Source organism: Pipra filicauda, unplaced genomic scaffold (genome assembly GCF_003945595.2).
Source record: "Pipra filicauda isolate LSUMZ 115617 unplaced genomic scaffold, ASM394559v2 scaffold193_size2426894_pilon, whole genome shotgun sequence".
In the NCBI taxonomy this organism is placed as follows: Eukaryota; Metazoa; Chordata; class Aves; order Passeriformes; family Pipridae; genus Pipra; species Pipra filicauda.
In genome coordinates, this window is record NW_024104302.1 from 2,271,379 (window position 1) to 2,295,710 (window position 24,332).

The window sequence follows — 24,332 nt, forward strand, 5'->3', positions numbered from 1 at the left end:
GGACTCCCCTGTTCTGTGTTTGATGGAAGCAGCTCCACAGAAATCACTGAGACTTTTGAGGAAGACTATTCCTGAAGGATTGCCAGGTCCATTTCTAAGGCTGGCAGCTTTCAATAATTACTTGAAGCTTTTGACTTGCTACAAACTCACACTGTAAATATTTTCTCTAGCTAAGGATACAAATATCTTAACTGTGTTAATGCTGGGAACAGCAGGAAATCCCTGCATTGCTGCCTATTGTGACAAGACCATTGAAACAGGACTGAACCTCAAATTGTGAGAAAATCAGTAGAAAATATAAAGTATCTAATTCTCATGTGTTTCCCCTGGGAATGGGTAGCTGTGGGGAACAGCTGGGCATTACTGACTCCGGACTGGAGGTTTTTTAGTTTAGAAGTTGAATCACTTCATTAAAGCCTGGTGTCTCCTACAGGCTGAAGCTGTTGGTCATTAATGACGGCAGATAGCACATGCTGGGTCTGAGGATCCACAGGCTGCTGTAATTCTACATCTGAGAATTTGGACAGAAAGCATCTGCAGAGCCCCATCCCTACCCCAGCTCCCCATTTATTCCCCTCACGAGCAGGAAAACATAACATGCTAACTACAGGGTTAGAGAGAAGTCTGAGGCAGAGCTGATCCTGTTCCACACCTACGGGATTTTGGCCACACCTCATTATTATCATATGAAAAGAAAAAGAAAAAAAAACCCAAACAAGCGAAAGGAAAGCAATCCGGTATGTGGCTGATTCCAAACAACAACAGTGTGCAGGCTCATAAATGCTTCAGAATTGACCAAGAGGAAGCACGTTTCGTGATGACACAATCTTGTTGCTGTAGTCATTCATCGAAGGGAAACTCCCACAGGAAAAGGCATAAAGCTGCTCAGGGAAGGCGAAGAGGCTGCTCAGTGCTAGGCAGCCAAAGCCGGGGTTCGATTCACACAGAGCTAAGCATGAGCACCAGCCAAGGCCCTTTCCAGTTTTTTTCTGGGTCCCTCAGGGGTAGTTCAGGGTGTGGTTTGGCCCAGCAAGGAACTTCTTACAGAGCGTCAAGTGCAGATGGTGGTGCCAGCAGCACACATCCCTCCTTCTCCTCCGCCAGACCCCTCTGGCTGCCTGCAGGAGGGGCACCCTGGGCAGGCTTCGGCGAGCACCATGGGGAAAGCATCTTCCTGGGGGGCAATGAGAAACAGACCATGCAGAACCTGAATGAGCGCTTGGCCGCCTACCTGGACAAGGTGAGAGCCTTAGAAGCAGCCAACGCTCAGCTGGAGAGCTGCATCCTAGAGTGGCACAGGACAAAGTCTCATGGAAAGAGGCATGACTTCAACCAGTACGAGCAAAACGTCACTGACATGCAAAGACAGGTAAGTCAGAGCTGGGACTGTGTCATTCTGTGCTCTTCTAAGGAATCTGGGCTCTCCTTTATGCTGGTGGCTTTCCTCTGAAGAAGTTAAATAAAACCTTTGAAATGCTAGAAATCCCCAGGAAGGTGGTTCCAGGGCCTGGGCGCAAACATTCTTTGTGCTCAGCAGGAGGAGACGGGGCACGAGAAAGGCTGGGAGGGGGCGAGGGGGGACTGTGCAGAGACTGGAAGAATAGAGGGATCCGTGTGCTGCCAAGTGTTCCTTTCTGCACTGAAACTGGGGCTTGAGTAACTGCGTCTGGCAGAATTCTGGCTTTTTGACGAGCAAATTACAAAGCAGGAGGAGAGCAGAGCCTGCCCCTCTCCTGCCGCTGTCTCCAGACAGACTGGGGCATTCCAGCTCTTTGATTCCTGCGGTAGCAGACAATGAAACTACAGGAGTTTTGGGACCAATGAGCTTATGTAATCAGATGGAAAAATACTTCATTGTAATTAAGAAAATAGCAGTGACAAATTCCTTGTGGATGTTTTCACTATAATTAAAAGGAGAATTTCTGGTTCCTGCCAGTAGTTAATATTAATGTTCAACAGTAACTCTTTCAATCTCCCAAACTCACGTGTCTTCAAATTTAAGCATAATATTAATCTGTATTCATAATGAACATCCTTAGCACTGTAACCAGCTGTGTGACTAATCAGTGTAATTAACTTTACATACCCATATGGGGCAAAACCCAAAGCTCTTCCAAATGCAATGCTGTCGTTTTCCCTCCACTTTTTATAATACTATTACTTGGCATTCTCAAGACCCTGAGAAATTCTTTTCAAAAGGGCTTGGAAATGATGTTAATCCGTATCTTTGCTGATTGGGGCCAGGGACTTAATCAAACTGGGTGCTCACTGTTAAAAGTGTTGCCTCCAGGCAGAAGATGAGGCGCTCTGACCACAGCCTGTGTACAGAGAGCCAGAACTGTCATCACCCATTTCTGTTTTAAGGATAAAGAAAGGTCACCGTCCCCAGACCTGGCACTGGAGCACTTTCCTTTTTAACTGAAAGAGAAATAAAAACTTGTTCATCAAGAACATAAATGTGTTCAGGTTGATTTGGAATTAATAGATTAGAAAGATTCAGAAGGACAGGCATAAAACCATGATGCTGACTGGGGTAAAGCCCTCACTTTTGAATAGGCTATACCCAAACCACTGATTTTTAACTCTCACCCCTTAAACAGCTGTCCCTGGCCACAGGAACCTGGAGGCCAGTGGCTGTGCTGGATGAGGCAGGAGGGCCAGGAAAGGATCATTTACAGGTGACAATTCAGTGCTTCAGCCCAGAATTTTAACTTTCTCTGCAAATTATTGCAATTAGCACCAAGTCTGCCAGTAAAATGAGTGAAAACATAGTGTCTAATTATTAACCATAATTAAATTAATTAAACGTTAATTTAAAAGGTGAAACTAATTTAGCACCTGAAATAAAATTTAGACCAAAGTTAGGATCCTATATCCAATAACCCAGAAAGCCTATTATAAACTGTCTGTCTGAACCTTGGAGGCATTTAATCATTTGGGTCCTACATTTGGGACTGCACTCTTCCCTGCATACCTGAATTCAGGAGGAACATTTCATTGGAGTGAGAAGTTGCCTTGCTCCAGCCTGATCCACTGTAACCCAGACACACAGTGAAATGGCACCTGTTCTTCAGGTAACTGCCTCATTCAAACACCTTGTGTCGCTAAATAAGCAAAGTGATCTACAGAGCACTCCAGGAGATGGGACAAAGGACACGAGACATGTGAGGAAGAAGCCAGTGCAGGAAGCCTTCTTGGAAAATCCTCAGTTTGAGAAGGAATTGGAGTGTATTTCCTATATAACAACATGTGAGTCCTTAATGAAGTTATCTGTGAGTTTGCAGACCGGTACTAGTGTCCAGCCACATTCACGAGGGATGCAGGGAGGAATTCTGTGTGATTATGAACAGGCAGCTGGCACATGTGGGATTCCCTGCTGGCTGCAGAGCACCCACGAGCGCTCAGATAGCAAGAGTCACACAGCAACTCCTTACACCTGTGTGGTTATGAAATGGCACAAAGATGAAGAACTCGTGTTGCTTTCTCATCACCCTGTAGATCCCACGGTAGCATTTACCATTCTCCAAGGCTGGATTCAAGAATTGCCTCTTCTCTGACACCAGATTCCAGGCAGCCACACGTTCAGGGTGTTATAGTTCAGCTGGCCTTGATTGTGTCCCAGGGCAGGATCCGAGGTGTGCTGCTAATTGCTCAGGAACGCACAGTCTGTAACAGATTAGTTAAACATTCCACCTTCTTATTTACTACACGAGGTGAACCTTTGACACTTCAGGAGAATTTTGTCATTTCCTCGTTTCTTTGTGATTCACTGAGGTGTGGGAAGTTTAACCTGAAGGTGCTGAGAGCTCTGTAAATGATTTTGGTACAGCCATGATGCCCCTTGGTGTGCTCTGTGGGTGCTGAGTGAAGGTGACTGGTGCTATTGTGACCACACTCCTCTTTCCTCTCTGTTAGAAAAGGACTCAATGCCCTACATTTATGATTTCCTGAGAATTATGTATGGGTTCCTGCTGGAATTCTTCCAAAGATTTTGCACACAATGCTGAGCTTTTTGCATTCAGATCTATAGTTAAAAGCCATTCCATGTTATCAGGGGCTCACAAGACTTTCCAGTGTGTGCTGAGTACACTAAAGGAATTAGGAAGTTGTGCTTCCTCTTGCACCTTTTTGGGCAATTTTCAAATCCCAAAGCAAAATCGGAAACATGAACTAATCAGTCCGTGCTGCTGGAGTTACAGGTGAATAACTGAATGGAACACAACTCCATGCCAGTGGCATTGTCCATGTGACTCCAGGCTGAAGCCTGTGGTGGATTGAGGGCCCTGCCCGGGAGTCGCTGCCACCACCCCTGTGGTGCCTCTGCATCACAACACCGACTCAGCAAGGTGTTCCTGCACGTGCTGCTTTTTAGTATATCATTAATGCCAACACTTGATTGTACTCAGACACAGCTTAGTGGTTCTTACTGAAATTTGCTCTAAAGATGCCCAAGGCAGCTTTGTCAGCGACGCTGAACAGGATCAAAATCCAGTCACAGAACCAGAGCAAGGCAGTGACTGTTACTCTGTAATAAACCATGAAGTTTGTGTAATACAAATCATATCCTCTACCTGGCCAGGAATAAGGTGACAACTCTTGGTTCGTACCCAAAAAAGTAAGACTAAGAGTAAAGTAAGATTATGAACAAAAATTGCAGAACATCTAAATGAATCAGGAAACTGAGCTGCTGTTATTCTTGTTACATGGAAATTCTTGTGCTCTTGTTACATGGAAATTCTCAAGCAGCAGGGAGGCTAAACCAGCACAGGTTATCTACTGTCACCCCATGGCCACACTGAGCCTCCTGTGGGATTCTCTGTTTTCCAGATTGAGGATGGCAAGATCACCAATGCCAGTATCCTTTTACAAATCGATAACGCTAACATGGCTTCTGAAGACTTCAGGCTCAAGTAAGCTCTTCTTTGCTTTCCTGATCAAGTTTGAAAGAGGATTAAGCAAAACGTTGTTTTTTCTTGCTAATCCAACGGTGAAGTGATTTTACTGAGGTTCTCTGGTGATACTGGATGAATAAAAACAATGTAGAGCAGGGAAAAAAAACCCCAAAGCATGTAAAACCCACAAATGATTGCTGAAGAACCTTGAGTCACCCTGTTTATGATACTTAGTGTAGGTCCTGAGGAGCAGGTTTGACAGCAGACACTTGATACTTGTGACAAAAGGCACTTAAAACTGTCATCTGGGATTACAAATTATGGGATTACAAATTATCCCCTCTATGCACTGCACTTCCCAGTCCAGCCCAAATCTATTTCCTGGATTTATCACCTCTTCTGCCCATGGCAGCATCTCCCTGCCTGTGGCTCAGTGCAGACACTGCAAGAGGTTAGAGAGGAATGGGAATAACTGGCTTCCTTCAGATTTTTCCTGTCTTCTGAAGGACTGAAAAATTACCATTTTGGAAAAACTACAGCACGCACTGATTGCTGGGACTGTTTTCAGAGAATCACATTCTCAAAGCTTTCACAACCTGGTGAATATTAAAGTGCAAAAAGGGAAGTGAAAAAAAGAGCGATTTTACTCCTTACCATATAGGAGGAGTTGTGAGGGAGAAAGGAAAACGAAATACAAAAATAGTGAAACCCATCTTATTGTTAAGACTATTCAAAAATATTCCAACAGCATATTGTAGAAACAGAATTTGTTCCCTCGGTTGTTTGTTCTCTCTGGTTGCCTACACACAGGACTCCAGCACGTCTAACTTCTCTTTGATGTTCCGTATGCCAGAGCCTGAGTTGGGCAGCTCTCAACACGCACCTTGTGTCCTCTTTCCTCATAAAGATACGAAGCGGAGAAGTGTCGCAGGCAGGGAGTGCAGCTGGATGTGGAGAACCTGCGGAAGGAGCTCGACGGCCTGACCATTATTAACACAGATCTGGAAATGGAAATCGAGGGCTTGAGAGAAGAGCACATCCTCAGGAGGAAAGACCACGAGGAGGTAGAAAAAGTTCCACTTGGTAAAATCCTATCGCTCAAATCTTTGCTAACATGTAATTAACTGAGTAAGACCCACAATCTATAAGTGGGATTGATGATTCAGTTTGATCCTGTTTCTGAAGCAGCCAATGAGAGTCAGATGAGGCACAAAGTCTGTGTCTGCTTTACCAATTACACCAGGGTTTCAGAGAGAACAGGCTGTTGTAGTCTCTCCCACCCATCTGTCATGCACAGCTACTAATAACTGACAGATTGGACAGAAATGCTCTCAGAAAGACTTAGATACAAGCACACAAGATTTCAAGGAAATAGGAAATGTTACTGGGTGCTGTTGGGTTTAACCATCACAGCCTTTTCCCTCAGTCCTGGGTATATCCTTTCCCAGACTCACAGAAGGTTGAGGGTTGGGAGGGACCTCTTGAGGTCCCCTTGTCCACCCCCCTTACTCAAGCAGGGTCACCTAAAGCAGGCTGACCTGAGCTAAGCACACCCTAAGTTCTTGAAGGATCCAAATTAAAAAGGAATGGTTGGCGAACTCAAGCAAAATTACTCATTCTTGCAAAATCCCAAGCACAATAATTAGATAATAATTCTCAAAAGCCACGCTGCTCTGAACTCCTCCAGAGCTACACCCAGTGCTCTCTGTTATTCCACATTTATAACCCCACTGCTAGAAACGTGCTGGTTTCATTTTGATCTGGTGCTGTTTGCAGTTATTGCCTCACGCAGAACCCAACGCGCTGCTCGGCGTCCGTGGGCTGTCGAGGCGGGCAGGGAAGCACTGGGGTTACACAGCAGTGGGGAAGCTGCCTTTGGCTGACCCCCTGCCAGCCCTAGCTCTGGGAGGCAGGGATCCAGCAGAGCCATCCCTGTGTCCAGCTGATCCGCACTCGGTGATGTCATACCCCGAAAGGCTCCTCTGCCTGGGCGCTTTGAAAATGGTACCAGGCACGGAAGGCTGTGCTACACCAGAAGGAATGTTACCCTACCTGCCCGACTGGTCCCGTAATTATGTTGTTTACACAGTAATTATATGCTTTAATCCAATTATTCCTTTAACAATTACATAGAACTTTTACATTACTCTCCTGTAAACTTAGTTATAGTTCCATAAATATTAACGTAAAGGGTAAGAAAGATTAAATTACTGTTAGATTTTCGTCAAAGGTTTTGGGTTCCTAACAGATAAATAAATAAAAAATGTCAGTGCTTCTTCATTAAGCCTGTCTTCCAGAAACATTCTATGAAAAGATCTTCTCACACATTTTTATTGAGTTAAGCAAACATAACTCACTGGTTTAAGTCACATCAGAGTAACATCAATATGTAAATTTTCCAAAGAATGTTAACTTTATATATATATACATATATATATATATGTATATATATATAAACTTAACATTATTATATATATATATAACAATTCCCCCACCGAACCACGCTGTGATTCTGTGGTTCTGTGAAAACTTTCCACTTCCATAAATGAGTTTGCTTGTTCCCTCTGCTAACACATGAACAGGATATGCAGGCAAATCGCTCCTCACAAGACTTCAAAGTCAACGTCAAAGTAAACGCGGCCCCTCCTGAGGACTTAGGCAAGATTCTGGCAGAAATAAGAGAAGATTATGAGGCCATAATTGAAAAGAATCGTCAGAGCCTGGACAACTGGTACAAAGAACAGGTAACAGCTATTCCCTGCTCATTTCCAAGATCCCTGTGGCTGTACCTGCCTGACCAGGGTCAGTAAAGCTTTGCTGTTGCTTCTGCTCCCCAGAGCTCAGTCACGTCCCTGGCAGCAACCCCCAACCCCGAGGAGATCCAGCGCAACGAGAACGAGATCAAGGAGCTCACACGGACTTTGCAGGCCCTGGACATCGAGCTGCAGGCACAGATAAGTAAGGTATCTGCTGCAGACATCCTGGGCTGCTCTCTCCTACCCCAACTCAAAGTTGCCATGGACCAGTTCTCCATTTAAATCTACAGCCTAGAATAACTTTGTTGCAGTTGCTAAAGTAGGAGGGAAACTGGAATTCAGATCGTGCTCGACTTTGACAGAACATGCCAAATAGATTCAGCAACCATCACCAGGAAGTGAAAAATTCATGTCTCTCCTTAGAACAAAATATGGGGAGGGGAGGAGAAGGGGTAGCTGATTCCATGGTCTAGAAAGCAAACACGTCCAGAAGACAGATAATAATGCAAAGTTCATATTTGCAACCCTTATTTAATGCATGAACTGTTAAAAATGAAAAATGCTGGTGGGGAACTTTCACAAACATTGCTCAGCTCTTGTATGGGTTAAAGCTCACACCAGTGACCTGGAGACTTTGGAGCAGTTGTGGACAGTCCATGCAGGACTGACAGGAGAGGCAGCAGTGCCAGGAGCAGAGCTTTGAGCAGAACGGATACAGCAGGGAGAAATGACTCAGCTTTGCCTCTCATGCACACACGACACAGCTTCGTGGTTCTGCTGCCTTCACAGGAATAGTTATGCAAATGCATAAGTGTTTAAATTACCACAGCCTTAATTTTGCAATCTTCTAGCTAGAGACCAAATTCTCTGGCATTTCTGCGTTATATCTACCACATAAATAATAATCATGGTTCTTGGTATTATCTGCTCTGCCAGAAACACATGCTGGAAGACACCTTGGCCGACACTCGGAATTACTACGCTGCCGCGCTTCAAAACATGCAGCAGATCATCTCCAAGTGTGAGGAAGAGCTGAGCCAGGTTCGTCACGACATGAAGCAGCAAAATAACCAATACAAGGTTCTTCTTGGGATCAAAACCCGCCTGGAGAAGGAAATTTCCACGTACCGCCTGCTGCTGGAAGGGAACGCTGACGGGTAAGGCAGAGCTGCCCCGACTGGAACAGATGAGAGGAGAGTCCTCATATTCGAGTTATTTATTTGTTTGTTTGTTTATGCTTAATCAAAGCTTGTGAGTTCCATACTACATCAAGGGTTGGTATTTTAATGCGATGGATCATAATAAAAAGCCAGAGCCACTTAAAGTACAGAGACACTTGTACCCATGTAATTTGGATTGCCTAAATTAATATAACTTTTTATTAAAAAAAATAAGTTCTCCACTCCCACAGCATGGCCACCTCAGCATAGGAAAGTGCTGCCCTCATCTTTGTTCTCTCATCTGAAAAGGAAGATTAGCAGCCTTTAGAACCCAAACTCTCAGGCAGGGAGGCCAGTGTGTCCCCCCAAGGGTGGTGGGATTTGTCCAAAGCCAAACTGGGATCAACCTGAGCAGCTCAGAATACACAAGAACCAATGCACCTTCCCCAGGAGCAATAGTGAATGTGCACGGGGACAGTTCCAGGTGAGAGCACCTACCAAGGGAAAGCTCATGTGGTATAAAAGCATAATTTTTTTTTCCTTTTTATTTTTTAATTTTCTCTCATAGTGGGATGAGGTCTCCTTAGAATCAGTGAGAAGAAGGGGATTAAAAACTTCTTGAAATTAGTCTGACCATTATTTTCTCTCTATTATTTTTACAGGACAGCAAGAAAATCTGAAGCTAAAGGTAAATGTCTCTTACTTTGTTCTCTGTAGTGACTCTTAATTACTGTCATTTCCAATCAAATTTTCCTCAGAGTAATTTTAACCTCACCCGACTGAGCTGTGGCAGGTGTGTGTGGCAGGCAAGGCTCACACAGGCTGTATTTGAGAACCCTTTCAGTGGTTCCTGGGTGCTGTGAAGGGCTCCCTGCAGAGCCCGTCGGGCTGTGCCTGCTGCTCCTGGGCTGCCTCAGCCCCAGCGCCGTCAGCCACACACGTGGCCACAGCTCAGACTCCAGACTAAAGCCTTCCTGGGATATGAGGAGGCACAGAGACTCATTGGGTGACTAAAGCAGCGTTAGGGCTTGAGAGCAAACCAAAAATCTGCATGTCTGGGAACTCGTATTCTGGCATGAGCATGACCTGCAGACATCCCGCATAATCTGCTGGATTTGCATTGGCTGGGCTGTCGCTGTGTTATTCATTTGCCCTGACCTGGACCAGACCCAGGGTGACTTTCTGGCAGCACATTTCACACAGAGCAAGAACAAATATTGACTTAAAGGGAAACATGCAAAGATAACTCGGCTGAGAGGCAGGTGAAGGACTGCAAACGAAGCTCTCCCTGCGTGGCCTTGTCTCAGGGTTGCCCCTTGGCTAATGAAGTCCCCTCTCTTCCAGAACACGCCGGGCTGAGCAAACGGAAGCTCAAAGCGATTGTCCACGACAGCGTGAACGGGGAGGTGGTTTCCTCCACCATCAACGAGATCCCCCCACAAGCCTGAAGGAAGGTCCTGCCAAGCAGTGGCTCTCCCGCAGCAGCTCCCCCAGCCCCCCGGGAACAGTGTGCTGTGAGCCAGCTCCCCGTGTGTGGGACAGGGACACTGCAGTGAACTCGCTCCTAACATGATCTGCAGCCTAACCCTGCAAAGTGCCACACGGAGCTGGGTACAGCTGATACTGGTAGTTTAAAGAGCTTTTAGTCACCCAGACGCTGAAGAGAAGCTGATCAGCGTCAGCAGCTGGCTGAGCTGGTGACAGATGTATCGTGCACATCTCCCCGGGGCAGGAATCTCCGTCTGGGATTCAGTTATCGCTCTGCAAGTTAACTATAATTTAAAAGGAATAATCTCTCAACTTTTTTCCTGGTCTTATGCCTCTCATCATATACCTCACTGCAGCCAATAAATTTTTATCCATTACTTGTTCTGGTCCTTGGAATTTCTGATTTTGCTTTCCCTTACACATGTCCCAGCCCATTGTGGCAGTGCCACCGACATGGCTCAGGACTGCCAAAGCCCCACTGTTTCAGGAGGGACAAAACTGGAAGGACACAGGAAAGAAAAAAGGTGACACAAGTTAAAGACAGCATTTACACGAGCAAACTATTCAAATTCCCCATGTACAACTTTTCAATGTCACCACTGAAAACAGCATTATGAGTAGGAGTGTTGTAAAGTCACTTTACTAAAATAGTCACCTAGAAACATTTCTTTATTCTTCGGCTTGAGAGAAATTTTCTTGCACTGTCTTTACACACTTTCCTTCAGAGCCTGTAAGTATTTTTCCAGATACTCTCAACCTTTCTCAGTGACCCAGATAATTCAAAAAACCATCTCAGTTATTTGGTCTGATATTAATGTTCACTGTCTCTGTTGTTGGGTTCTGCAGTCAGGACAGAGTGGTGGTTGCACTGGGTGCTAACGTCAGGGAGAGCCCACGGGCTTTAGTCACATCCAGGCTTCCTCCCCCTCCTCAGCTCAGACCCCGACAGAAACAGTGCTGGGCAAAGCTAAAATATGGGCAAGGAAAAGAGAAACATCATTAGGATGTTTAGATGAGGAAGACTGCAAGGCAGAAGGAAGAGAGACAAAACAGAGCATAATGAGTGTTAAGGATTTGCACTCCAAAGTCACCATCTGTGTCCAGGGCAGGCTCACAGTGAGTGGCATTGTCATCGTGCCCTTTCATCCCCACTCATGAGGGATTCTCACAAAGGGCTCCTGTTACCTGCCTTGCTTTGAAACAGGGCTCACAAAGGAAAGGGAAAATTTCAAAGAAAATGCAGATTAAACTGAACAAAGTCCATCTCTGTGATACAGCCCTCTGCTACCTGCATGTTCGGACCAGTTCCTGACCCCCCCTTCGCCCCCCGCCCCCCAACTCTCCACCCTTGTTGCACAAAGAGATCCCAAAAGCATTGGATGGATTACCTAATGGTTTCTTTAAACTGGGTAAAACTTGTAATACAGGATTAGTAACTCCTGGTAATTAACAGTGTCCTTCCTTATGGCTTACCAGACCCAACGAGCCAGACCTGGTGTTTGTAGCATCTGGACAAAATGTGCCGAGGTTTTCTTGAACAATTTTCGGAGTTATTTAAAGATAGGTTCATTTACCAGATTTACAGAGCAGAACCGCATTGCTGTGACACAGATAATTATAAAAACTTCTAAGTAGCCCCTTATTTCTACATCAAAGGAAAGTATCTGCTTTGTGCTGGGTTATTGTGCTGAACTACAAGGAAAGAAGAAGGGAAAACAAGCAATTGAAGTGCTGTGTGGAACACGCCTGTCCTTATTTCACACTGCTGAGCGATGCCCTGGCTTCACTCTGCCCTGTGCAGGCGTCCCCTGTGCAGAGGTGAGACGTGCTCCCCGTGCCCTGTGCTCCGGTCCCAGTGGTGCTGGATAAGAGGCAGCACAATTCCCATTCTCCTCTGCTAAGAGGCAGCACAATTCCCATTCCACTCCACCACTCTGATGATTTTAGCCTTCTCTTACCCCCGTGCCGTTGAGCTCTGTACTGGTCAGACCAGTAGAGCCCAGTACAGCTCACACACCGACCTCCCAGCTCACCCCGTTACTGACACCACCACGCACCCACGGCTCTCACAGCCATTTAAGTCTCTTTTACTAAGTGGAGTAAACCAGCTAGTCCTTCAACATACAAATACTCATTACACCACATGCTGTTTTCCAAAGGAAAGCAAATATTCTGTGGCAAAAGCTGCTGATTTCTGGCGAATCTTCCACGGCTCCAGAACACTCTGCACAGTCGCAGGTCTCCTCCGAGCTGGACAGCTCGTGTCACCAGCCATGTGTGCCCTGTACCTGCTGGTTACTCATTACCTCTGAATTTGTGCTCTGGTAGATAAGTTATGCATTTCTAAATGTATTTAGGGTGGGTCTGCACCTTAAATAATAAATAATGGTGCTAATATTTACCACTTGCATGCACTGTTAACATCATATTCTCACACCACACTGAGAGATGAAGGCAGGGAGATAATGAACGGGGGCAGTATTATCATTCCCATTTTATTGCTTGAGAAATTGGAAAAAGAGATGACACAACTTGCTCAAGGCTGCAAAGAAAGTCACTGATAGCCACTAAATTAGAATTCATCACTTCACAGCTTCTACTTAGCCCAGCTATTAGATAATACAACTTCCTGAAGAGCCATTCCCCACTCACAGCAATCCTGTCTGTGTCTGATTGCTTGGAAGAGATAATTCCATTGATTCATTCCAAGTGTTTACGGTCGGTCAGGACCCTGCACATACTCTGATGATGTTCAATGTGCCTGTGTCAGCAGCCTGACTGAAATGAGCCCTATACAGAACACCGTGCTGGTGTCTTTGGTGGCTTTGTAGTATTTGGGAGGGTTTAAAAGAGGGCACAAGTGGTGCTTCTTGTAATCTCAGAGCAGCGGCTTGAAGAGAAGGAAATCTTTGGGAGTATGATGCTGTATGGCTTGAAAAATTACTTTATTAATTGTATTGAAACTGATGGAATTCTGCCAGCTGGTATTTTGCCTCCTTCAGTATTCCATACACACACAAGTGCCATTTTGACACCAAGGAAATGGCAGAGCCAGGAGCAAAGGAAGTGCAATATGAGAAATTTGGAGTATCATACAAAATAACCCCCTCCAAGTGAAGAGATTCTATTTCCCATAAATGGATAACAAAGAATTATGAGCAGGAAAGAACAGCATTTCTCACTCTAAGTGAATGATGCAACAGTACTTCTGCAAACCAACAAGACACAGGAACTCAGCCTATAAAAGGAGGCTGAAACCATCCGTGCTCGCAGCCGGCTCCTCGCAGTTTCACCTGCCATTTAAGGCAGTCCTGCACGGAATAATCCAAGAGCCTTGACTGCTCTCCAGCCTGGGCATGAGTCACAGCTCATTTCACTTGTAGAAATGTTAAAACTTATTAAGGTGTATTACAATAGGCAGCTCTGGTAAGTGAAGTGTTGATCCCCTGGAAGAGGTGTGTGATGAGGTAATGCAGCCACAGTTTGTGCTATTAATCACACATTCTTCTGGGGAGCTGGCCCCACACTGCCAGGGCTTGGCCTTATTTATCAACAGTCACTTCTGCAGAATGCAAGATTTTTGCTCTCTGTTCCTTGTTAATGCGGACGCAAAATTAACAAAGCCATTTATAGAGAGAAGAAAGGGACTCTCTCCTTTAGAGCACTGCTAAACCCGCTGGTTCCATGGATTATTGAAGCAGGGAGAATAGGTAGAAGAGCCGGTAAAACATTTCACAATGTCCACACCCTGACCTATAAAGGTTTCTAAAGTTTTGCTGGGAGATGCCTGTTCGTGTGTATGAATCATTTAGAAAAAGGAAGGATCTATAAACAGGGAAGCAAGAAAAGAATAATGCTGGAGAGGCTGCACCCCCTGTCCCCCCATGTCCTGCATTATACAGCAAAAGCATTTTAATTATTGACTCTACCAGGACGTTTGGCTTTGAGAAATCACAGCTAATGGTTTGCTATGTGTGGCTTCCTCATCATTCCTCCCTCTGTAAAATTTTTGTTTCTTTTCAAGATGCATTTTTACGACATCTTTAATTGTGTGACTATGCTGAAATGACCTACTTGAGCCCCAGGCCTAGGGCTGCCATAAACCAACTGTGTGCAAAAATATGGCACGAAACAGAAGCACCAATGTCTGGCAGTTTGGAGTGTCCCTGTGGCAGGAGCTCCTGGGGTAGGACATGACCTAATGGTGAGGCAGGTGCAGGGCTGCTTCTCCTGGACACCTTAATTTGCCTTTTGAATGTCTAAATATGCATCAGAAGCTTAAAGGCATAAAATCATAACACCAGCTGTGGTAAAAACACTTTCAATAACTATCTAGACTTCAAGGGTAAATTTTTTGGCTTTCCAATGTCCTAAGGACAAGACCAAAGGAGTCAATGTGACGGGCTGTTATTAGGCTCTACAGAAAGCAACAAAAATGAGGAATATAATTTGAGAAAAATGTATTTCAATTAAGAGGAATAATTGGTTAAGAGGAGGTTGGAGCAGGCAGGGAAAAGGAGAAACAAACAGGCTGAAGTAGCTATGACCTACAGTTCCTCCTTAGAACAGAAGTCAGTGGTGTGCTGCCTCTGCACCCCCAAACCATCCATATGAGAAACGAAAACATCAAATGCATCAAACAAATACACTGGGAGAGACTCTTGCCAGAGTATTTTCTAAGCAGGAAATCCATAACGTTGCTGCAAGCAGACAGGAATTGTGATTGTGAAGTTATCAGTGCAGGCAAAAAATCACTGGTTTAGGCCTTATTAGTGAGACAAATGACCAATTTTTGGAAGCTGTTTCAGCACCCAGGCTCTGCTTCCAGGTTAATCTCACCAGAGACAGTCTCAAACCAGTCACCAAGACATTCTGGGAATGGATCCACTGGAAATAACAGCGCTACTGTGTGTAACAAAAACCATAGAAACACAACCAAAGTAACCTTTTCTTTAGAGTTTATCACTGCCTAAAAACCGAGATACTCAGATCTTCATAACGAAGGGTGTAATTTTAAGTGGTAATGAACATCCTGCTCTCAAAGATTTAGCTGTCAAGATTTAGAAAGACAGCTCATACTTCCTGCCACTGCTTCCAAACCCACTCCTTACACAGCACTTGCATTAAATGTTTGGCCACGAGTGATGTAAAAACATTTCTTCTGGATGGAGGGAAGTGTGGATGGATCCACGAACCGTTTTCGTTATGTAATCCGCGAGTTCCATCCCTCGCTCGGCTCCGCGCGGGTTCTCCCGCGGTGCTCGGCGCGGGAGGGCTGGAGAGCTCCGTTCCGAAGGTCGGTGGTGGCCTCTAGTGACAACCCGGGAGATCCGCACGGAGCCCGGGGCCTGGCCCGGCCCTGCGCTCCTCCGGGGCTCCCGCGGCTGCCAACAGCTTCGAACTGGAAATTTCTGCTGCAGCACTTGAGTCATGAACACCCGTCACAGTGCCAAACTTCCTCCAGGGGAGTATGAAGACGGATTTTTGGCTCGTTTCCTTTATTAGGATTTTTTTGGATACCTGATTGCCTGCTGCAGATCCCGATGCTGGGATGGTATTTCGAGTTCCAAGCAGCCCATAGTTTGCTCCTGGTTGCACAAACCCCGGGAGAGGGGATGCCGTGGGGTCACTGGGATGCACTGAAAGGATGGTTTTCCAGAGAAGTTCTGAACAAGAAGCTGCAGCCCTGCCTCTGCCCAGGCACCTCCTGGCAGTTGTACCCTGGGGTACAATTGTGGAGTGCAATTGTACCCTGGGGGAAAACTGAGTTTTAATTCTGATCTGGGGGCTCCAAGCAGGACACAAGTCAGGTCCCCAAAACCACAAGGACTTTTTTTTTTTTAAGGCCAGCAAAAAAATCTACACAGCTGTGAACACATGCAGTGCAGTGTGTTTGCACATATCCTTTATGGTGTACACTCAGTGTGTGCATATATTTGCACAGGGTCATGAAAATTGTATTTGCCTCCTGAATCATATAAATATGTAAGATTTTCTCGTGGATGCTGAACTACTCCAGCATTATGGAACTGAGAAAACCAGTAAGCTGGAATTCTCTCCAGTTCACTGGTTTTCTCCTTACCCTGACACCCTGGTTGCTCAGGGTTTTTACAAGAGAGAGAGAGATCTGCCTGCAGTCCCATGTTAGAGCTGATCTTAATGGCACTTTTAGGGGAGAGAAAAGAGAAGGTTCGTTTGTGTGGCCTGGAGCTGTGTTTGTTGGCACTGAGATCTGATTCTGTTGGAGGAGAGCAGCTGAGACAGGAAAGGCAGCTCCTGACTTTCATTTTCCACCTGTGGCTGAGGAGGGATGGAACCCACACACTGCCTCGTGCACCACTCCAAGAGCTGGAACGCTTCTCTAAGTACCATAAATATTTAAAGTAATGCTTTAACTTACCCCTCTGGTCAAAGCCCCAAGCAGAAAGAAATAAGGTGCAGCGGTTTGAAGATAGAGGTGTTTTCATTGGACAGAAGATAAAAAGGAGAGGGAAATGAGGGAAAAAAATGTATGAGAGGCACAGACAGTGTAAGGCTGCAAATGTTCAGGGCTCAAGTGAACCCAGCAGAGTTGGTGACTGCACCTGGACCTTTCTCTTGTCTGATCCCATTCAGCAAAGCACAAAACACCTTTGCTTTGCTCTTTGGACAGAGCAGGCTTCCAGGGTGCAGCACTGGCATTTACAGTGGTGCCAAGGTAGCTGAGGAGGAGGGAATTTCTCAGGCCCAGAAATATTGAAAACTGGAAGATGGCTGGAATATCAAACAAGGAATATCTCTCCCCTGAATGCACTTTGCACAGCAGAAGTCCTTTCAGGACTGTAGCGTAGATCTTTCAGATTCAAACTCTTATGGCACCAAACCCAAACACAGTTACAGGGACCAACAAACAGGTTGTTGGATTTCACCCCTAGAATGGATATTTGCTAAAGACTGAACTAAAAGACTTTGCCTTATTCAAATCTCTAAGTCAGCCAAAAGAGAAGCATCTGTTCCACCTAAAGGCAGCAGGAACACAGCCCCAGAGCTGGGTGTGTCTTTTTTCCTTGAACTCTCCAGACTGGTTGCCTGTGGCTGGTTGGCACAGGTGAGTCAGCCTGACTGGCATTCGTGTTATCAGAGCCCTGCAGGACTTATCTCCATGGCTCTGTAACACCATCAAACTTCTTCATGAAATCAGAAAATTTATTAGCGTTGCTATAATGTTTTATTATGTCTACAGAAAATCTCTGACAGAGCACGTCACTGAAGGAAGTGTTACCCACGAACCCACAGACTGTCCTGTACATTTGAGAAAAGAAGAAAAACACCACTAAGAAAATTCAGCCCAATATCTTTTCACACCAGGTCTTCATGATGCCATTGCTCTGTGCTTCCCCTTGCATCCACCTCAGACACTTCTACTTGATAGTCCAGAGGGCTCTGGAAAGAACATAGCTGCTGAAGGTTGACCCTGAACTAAAGCTGCAGAGCTATAACACAAAGCAGATGTCTCACCTAAGCCTGACTACCACTTTAATTAAGATCCCTGCATTTTTTGCCTTTTGCTCACTAAGAGAAAAAATAGAACCTCCAAGTGATGTTTAGAAAAAGCACCAGCAAGGTTATATGGAAACTAATTTCAATAAATACTGAGAAGACAAAGCAGAATGTTTTCTCTTAAAGATACTGTCACAAGATCCTGCAGAGATCTAGGAGTGAGATACAGAGCTGAGAGATGTAAGTGCAGCAGGATCTCTTCTGTACTCCTCTTATAGCTATAAAGGTGTAAGCTCTGCCCTGCTAAGATGATCAATTCTTACTCAGCCTGAATAATTTTAATGAACCAGATGACCCACCTTGAGTCTCTATAATGACAGACCAAATGTCATGGCCCGTGTACTTTGGTTTCACATCTCATAAATGTTTTTTATTATCAGTTACACCCAAAGATGTTCAAGGTCCAAAGACAATCCACAGCATCCTCCCAGAAAAAAGTCCTGCCTTGGACACTGATCATTTTGGTTTAGAAGCTGTGTGTAAGTAGGACAGTTTATGCCTTGAGCCAGTACTAGTTAGACTAATCCCTAGTGCAGTAGCTTAAAAAATTTGGCAGTACTGATTCCCCAATATCCCGGGCTGGGTGTTCTCAGAAACGTGAAGGTGCCTCCATACACAGTTTGATGCCCCCGAAGCTCGGTGTCTCACCAACCTCCTTGCCCCGGGGTGGGAGATCAGTAGGTACAGCAGCTGCTCTCCCTCACACAAGCCATGTGTGCTCATTGTTCCCCCTGACTGCACCAATAACACACCACAGCACTGTCAGTGCAATGCCCCAGGAGCTGCACCTCCACACTGTCCCAGCACACACCAGCCACCTGCTCCCCTGCAGCACCAACAGCCCCGCAGCAATCAGGTTCTTCCCTTGCTTCCCACGTTCTCCCTGCATTTTCTGTATCCAAGGTGTGCACCACGCTCAGCTCAGGACCCTCCACATGACCAGCAGCAGGACTGTTGGGTTTCTCCACGCCCTGCAAAGGCAGCTGGTTTCCTGTCAACAGTCACAGCCCCCCCAGCATGGCACCGGTGGTCTCTGGAATACTGATGAGACAGGAGGTTTGCTTTAACTTCAGCCACACAGGAGGGCTGGAGGCTCATTCTGCTGGAAGCTGGAGCTCAACACCTCCTGCCACTCACCTCATGTGAAACACAGTGGGCAGTGAAGGCCTCCAATATTCTCATTCCTCTTACTTCATTTTGGGACAAAGAAATACTCTTCCTGCTTAATTTCAACTGTACTGAAAGCTTGAGTTCCACTTGCAGGGGTTTTCTAATACCAAACAAATACATATTCAATGCAAGCTGACAGCAACAGCCTCCATCTCCACTGGCAGTGTGGACGTTGGTTTGTGCTTACTATGAAATGAATTCACATGGAAGTACAGCTGCCTCCTTTCTAGTCATTTATACACTGTTCTAGACTGTCCTGAGGCCCAAATTATTGCTTAGTCAACAGAAATACACACTCGATTGCAAATATAAATGTTATAAGTCTCTTGTCACATACAGGCAACTCTCATTTTAAATTCATGCACTGCACAGGGGGATAAGAACCTAGTCCTTTGTTCCAAAGGGCTACAGAGAGGATGGTTGCAAGTACACGGTTATAAATGATTCAGCAGATCATTTGTGCTTTATCTTTTACTCAAAACACTAACAAAGCAAGCCAGGCTACCTGGGGAGTGTTTCCTCAAACATGAACAGATGAAAATCGCTCTCTATCATGGGGAGGGGGGGTAATATCCTATGTGCTCTTTGTGCTGACACCAGTGACCTTCTGTGTCAACAGAGGTGGGGTTTGCAGCCACTGTGCTTCCTCCTGGACCCGGTATAAAGGTGCACAGCACACACGCAGCTCCTCACTGCCCATCTCTGCCCCTGCTGATTCACCTGGCTCCTTCCAGCAGACCAAGAGCACAAATGGCCTTCTCCACCCGCAGCATCCAGTGGGGCACCAGCAGCCGCCTCCAATCCGCACCCAGTGTCAGCGGTCGGACCTCCAGGAAAATGTCCCTCCAGAAGATCCAGGCACCCAGTGTCTACGGGGGGGCCGGGGGCTACGGCACCCGCATCTCCACCAGCGCCAGCTTCGACCAAGGCCTCGGCGGGGGCCTCCAGCTCAGCATCACTGGCAACGATGTCCTGCTCGCTGGCAACGAAAAATCCACTATGCAGAACCTCAACGACCGCTTGGCCTCGTACCTGGAGAGGGTGCGCTCCCTGGAGAAGGCAAACTCCCTGATCGAGAAGCAGATCAAGGAGTGGTATGAGAAGAACACCATAAGTGTAGGGCAGGACTACAGCTCCTACTTCAAAACCATTGAAGAACTCCGAAGCAAGGTAAGAGATCACAGAGCCCTCTATAAATGCAGGAATTGCGGTTACTGGGGAGACAGAGAATAATCTATCATAGAAAACGTATTTTTTCAAATTGCAGTTGTCTCAGCTGAGAAAAATAAATGCTTAATTTTGCTCAGCTACAAATTAGTTACAGATTTTACGTCATTTGTAATACCAGATATATGCCTGCAGATGTGAGTAATCTTACACATGAAAAACCTTTGACTCAAAATTAACTAATTCTATGATATTTGCCTTAGGTGATTTTAAATAGGGAAAGTACCGATGGTAATCTCCATATTTAAATATAGTTTAGCAATTGTCTATTTCAAAGTGGGTTTTTAGAAAAGAAGGGCAAATGCTCAGAAAAAAATAATAGATCACTACTTAAAATAGTAAATTACCACTGGAAACCAAGAAATATTCCCAGCAATTAGCTGACAGGTTTGTCAAATCATATTCCCAGAACTTCCTTCAATCTTTCTCCTCTTATATCAGTGCTATTTCCCAGCCTTTAAAAGTAGATCCCTTCAGAGAGCAGTTCATTCCATTTGATACACTCAGTTTATGACAGGACAATTTGCCTTTTGGAGATCCCTAATTCTTTCCATGCACTTCAGAGAGAGCTTAGCTTAAACCCAGCTGACTGACAGACAGCTGAAGTGATGTGGGATGAAGCCCTCCTGCAGTACTCATTCCCAGGAAAGGATCAAGAGTGCATTTCTCTGCAAAGCTTCATTGCTTGTCCACCATTCCCTTTAGATTGCTGCTGCCCAGCTGGAAAATGCCAGGCTCGTCCTGCAGATTGACAATGCCAAGCTGGCTGCTGATGACTTTAGACTGAAGTAAGTTCCATGATTTTATATCAATTCTTTTTCCTGCTCCTCTTACTTAGGAAAGCTTCTAGTTACTGGCATCAGTGCTGAGAAGTGAATATTTTCCAACTTAAAGTTTAGTGAATATTTCACGACTGTGGAAATTACTGATTCCAGCATTTACACCAAACTGTTGCACTCCAGTGATGACAAAAGACACCCCCTTGTACAGGTTTGAGAACGAGCACCTGCTCAAGCAGAGTGTGGAGGGCGACATTGCGGGGCTGCTCCGTGTCCGTGACGACCTGACTCTGACCCAAGCTGACCTGGAGGCCCAGATCGAGGGCGTGAACGAGGAACTCATCTTCCTTAAGAAGAACCATGAGGAGGTGAGAGCAGCTGAGCACTGCCAGGGAGAGGGTTTTTAAGTGGAAAACATAAACAGCCTCACTAGGAAGCATTTTTATGCTTCCTGGAAGCAGCATAACTGTGTGTGGCACTAAGGGACGTCCAAGCTGTCAGGGATCAAAGGCTGAACACTCCTCCATTTCAGGACTGAAGGAGTGAAGGTTTTCTCAAATAATGATTTATGGTTTAGGAGTTGCTACCCCAAAAAGTACACAAATGGGAGCCATGACTTCTACCCTCATTCCACAGATCCAGTCCTGAGGAAATCATCCTTCTATAAGACATTTACCTATGATATAGCATTTATTGCTACAAAATAGTAAACAGTACTTATGAGGTGATTAAGTTGTCTTGCCCTGAGGTGCTATTTAAGGATTACTGCTCTGCGTGTCGATTTTGAGTCTGGTTCCAACACCCAGGAGTGAGAGCTCCCTGCAGCTGGTGCTAACCAAGTCCCCCTTCCCGCAGGACTGCAACCGGCTGCGCAAAGAGGTGAGCGGCTCCGTGAACGTGGCCGTGGATGCTGCTCCTGCCACTGACCTGGCAGCTATTATGGAAAACATGAGAAAGCAGTATGAAGAAATGGCAGAAAAGAACCGCCAAGAAGCCAAAGAACACTTTGAAAAGCAGGTAAGGCCAACTGCTTAAACATCAGCAGCGACCCCGGTCATGCCTGGCTGCAGTTCACAGTCCCTCTGTTCCTCACTCCAGACAGCAGAACTGAACCAGGAAGTTGCCGTCAACGTTGAACAGCTCCAAGTCCAGAGGAAAGAGATCACGGAACGCAGACAGATCTACCAGAGCCTGGAGCTGGAATTACAGTCCCAGCTGAACATGGTAAATAACAGAGAGCACTGAAATAAGGACTGCTGATAGCAGACAGTTACACAGATAAATATAGAAATGAGGGGCTTTGCAATCAAAAGCTTATTTTAACACAAAACCGAATAAAACATCTCTGTTCTTCCCGTCGGCTGCAGAAACAGACCCTCGAGGCCTCGGTGGCTGAGACAGAAGCACGGTACAGTTACCAGATCTCCCAGATCCAGGCAACCATCGCCAGCCTGGAGGCTCAGCTGAGGCAGCTCCGAGCCGACATGGAGGCTCAGAACAGCGCGTACAGCAACCTGCTGGACATCAAGACTCGCCTGGAGATGGAGATCGCCACGTACCGCCGGCTGCTGGAGGGAGAGGAGAGCGGGTGAGCACACACGGCCTTGCGTGTTGGGTTTCCTGTAAATCTGCTGCTCTCCAGCTGCTTTGGGCTGGGGGGACTCCACTGCCCAATTCCCAGGTGCAGAGTGACAGCAGGCTGCAGTTCAGGCTGGGTTGCTGAAGCTGCTGTGAATTTTGAGGTGGGCTCTCTCAGCCTACAGGCTGTTCCTCTGTGAGCTGGGTAACCGGGTCGGTGTTCACACGCCAGGAGCATCCGTCATTCAGTTTGGGATGGACTTGTCCATGCTGGGCAAGCAGGCAGTGGATCTTCCCCCCAGCTTCTGCCTGTTCAGCTGTTCTGGCTCAGGAACTGGCTCACTGGGCATGAGCTGAAGTCCTGGCATTGTAGAGATGAGTCTGCAGATTAATGGCACCTACAGCTTATGCTCAGCAAGTTTTACTTTACCAGAGAGAATTCATTTTAATGTCTCGATGAAAGGGCATTACCTGTCCTGACCAAATGCATGGGAAATGTACAAGGATGTTTCTTCAATCCATTAGGTCCCATATATTTATATTTTCTAATTTATCATTCGAACAGGCAATTCGAATTGGAAGTAGCTGCAGCAGAGCTTGAAAAAGGTATGTCCCACCAACTTCCTTCTGTTTTGATGGCTGCCTGACGAAATGTTATGGAATGACACAGCCTGAAACAACAGCTTCACAGCAAATAATCAGCCAATAGAATCTCACACCAAGAAAGCAATCAAATATATGAATAGTTACCCTGCAGGGACTACACAAAGCCTGGGTTTATGCATATAATTCAGGTGCCCAATGTAAAACCACAGACTCACCAAATCCGTGATTCTGTGACTCCTCTCAAAGAGAACAAGAGAGTTACTGAAGTCCCCTCTGGAGAACTGCAGAAGCATCTGCTTCTCCTCGCTGACTGCACACAGAGATCAAGGCTCCCAAACAACATATCCAGTTTAATAGCAAAAATATCCATTTTGGTGTAAGACTGTTCCAAGGTTTTAGGTCTACAAGTTTGTGCTAAACTGAAGCAAAACTATCAGAGGGATAGAGAGTTATTGAACCCACTGTCCACTGAACATCTGACGGAAAAGAAAGCATATCCTGCACACCCCAAAAGTTTACCTCAAGTACCTGTGGATTGAAGATGCTTTTCACTATTTCCTCATTGGCTGCCAGTACTGCAGCAACATGACTCTGTCAGTGTACATGTAATTAATTCTCTTTTCCATTTCCTTGCAGAATCAAGTAAAATGAAGAAGATCAAGACAATAGTTGAGGAAGTGGTTGATGGCAAGGTCGTCTCCTCTGAGGTCAGAGAGTTCGAGGAGAAGATGTAAATGGCACCAGCAGAGGAGATGCCTCTGAGCTTCCTGGACCTGATGCCAAAACTAAAATATTTATAAAGAATCCCATCTAATTCTCCCTGCACCCCAGCAGGGTTGAAAAATGCCAAATTATCAAAGCTCAAATAATTGTTGTTATTGTGGGGGAGTGTTAATAAAAATCAGTAAGTTACAACTTACAAGACTTTGGCTTTACTTACATGGTGACTAAGTAGCTTTATTGAAAAAAAATCCAATCAGCCTGGTATAAATGTGTAACTGCTTCCAAGACAGATAAAAACAGAAGTATTAGTTTTTTTAAATGCCTTAAGACATCAATTCAGGACACCTTCTCTGAACACAAACTCCCACTCAAAAGTAAGGCAGCTTCACAAAAACCTGATTTTCAAATAAACAA

General features: G+C 45.6%; 2 protein-coding genes across 3 annotated transcripts; both read left to right on the forward strand.

Annotated features, from left to right (window-relative positions):
* Nucleotides 1-802: 802 nt before the first annotated feature.
* Nucleotides 803-10,673, forward strand: KRT23 (keratin 23). The gene is made up of 8 exons (XM_027746327.2): nucleotides 803-1,369; nucleotides 4,828-4,910; nucleotides 5,800-5,956; nucleotides 7,475-7,636; nucleotides 7,730-7,855; nucleotides 8,585-8,805; nucleotides 9,471-9,496; nucleotides 10,153-10,673. The coding sequence occupies exons 1-8, from the start codon at nucleotides 818-820 to the stop codon at nucleotides 10,254-10,256; spliced, it is 1,431 nt and encodes a 476-aa protein (XP_027602128.1). The 5' UTR covers nucleotides 803-817; the 3' UTR covers nucleotides 10,257-10,673.
* Nucleotides 10,674-19,755: 9,082 nt separating this feature from the next.
* Nucleotides 19,756-24,114, forward strand: KRT20 (keratin 20). 2 transcript variants are annotated; one of them, XM_027746383.2, is made up of 8 exons: nucleotides 19,756-20,175; nucleotides 20,938-21,020; nucleotides 21,223-21,379; nucleotides 21,867-22,028; nucleotides 22,110-22,235; nucleotides 22,379-22,599; nucleotides 23,155-23,195; nucleotides 23,832-24,114. In XM_027746383.2, exons 1-8 carry the CDS (start codon nucleotides 19,756-19,758, stop codon nucleotides 23,927-23,929), a joined length of 1,308 nt encoding a protein of 435 aa, XP_027602184.1. In that variant the 3' UTR covers nucleotides 23,930-24,114. The 2 variants fall into 2 exon arrangements, with proteins under 2 accessions (XP_027602184.1, XP_039236304.1); XM_039380370.1 differs by lacking the exon at nucleotides 23,155-23,195 and having other exon boundaries at nucleotides 23,794-24,114.
* The last annotated feature ends 218 nt before the right edge of the window (nucleotides 24,115-24,332 follow it).

Excerpts from the sequence above, each read along its gene's own strand:
- KRT23 (XM_027746327.2), top strand. The coding sequence starts at position 818 with ATGACACAATCTTGTTGCTGTAGTCATTCATCGAAGGGAAACTCCCAC. Across the intron at positions 4,911-5,799 it reads TCTGAAGACTTCAGGCTCAA|ATACGAAGCGGAGAAGTGTC; the intron begins GTAAGCTCTTCT and ends TTCCTCATAAAG. Across the intron at positions 9,497-10,152 it reads AAGAAAATCTGAAGCTAAAG|AACACGCCGGGCTGAGCAAA; the intron begins GTAAATGTCTCT and ends CCTCTCTTCCAG.
- KRT20 (XM_027746383.2), top strand. The coding sequence starts at position 19,756 with ATGGCCTTCTCCACCCGCAGCATCCAGTGGGGCACCAGCAGCCGCCTC. Across the intron at positions 22,236-22,378 it reads TACAGTCCCAGCTGAACATG|AAACAGACCCTCGAGGCCTC; the intron begins GTAAATAACAGA and ends CGTCGGCTGCAG. Across the intron at positions 22,600-23,154 it reads CTGGAGGGAGAGGAGAGCGG|GCAATTCGAATTGGAAGTAG; the intron begins GTGAGCACACAC and ends TCATTCGAACAG.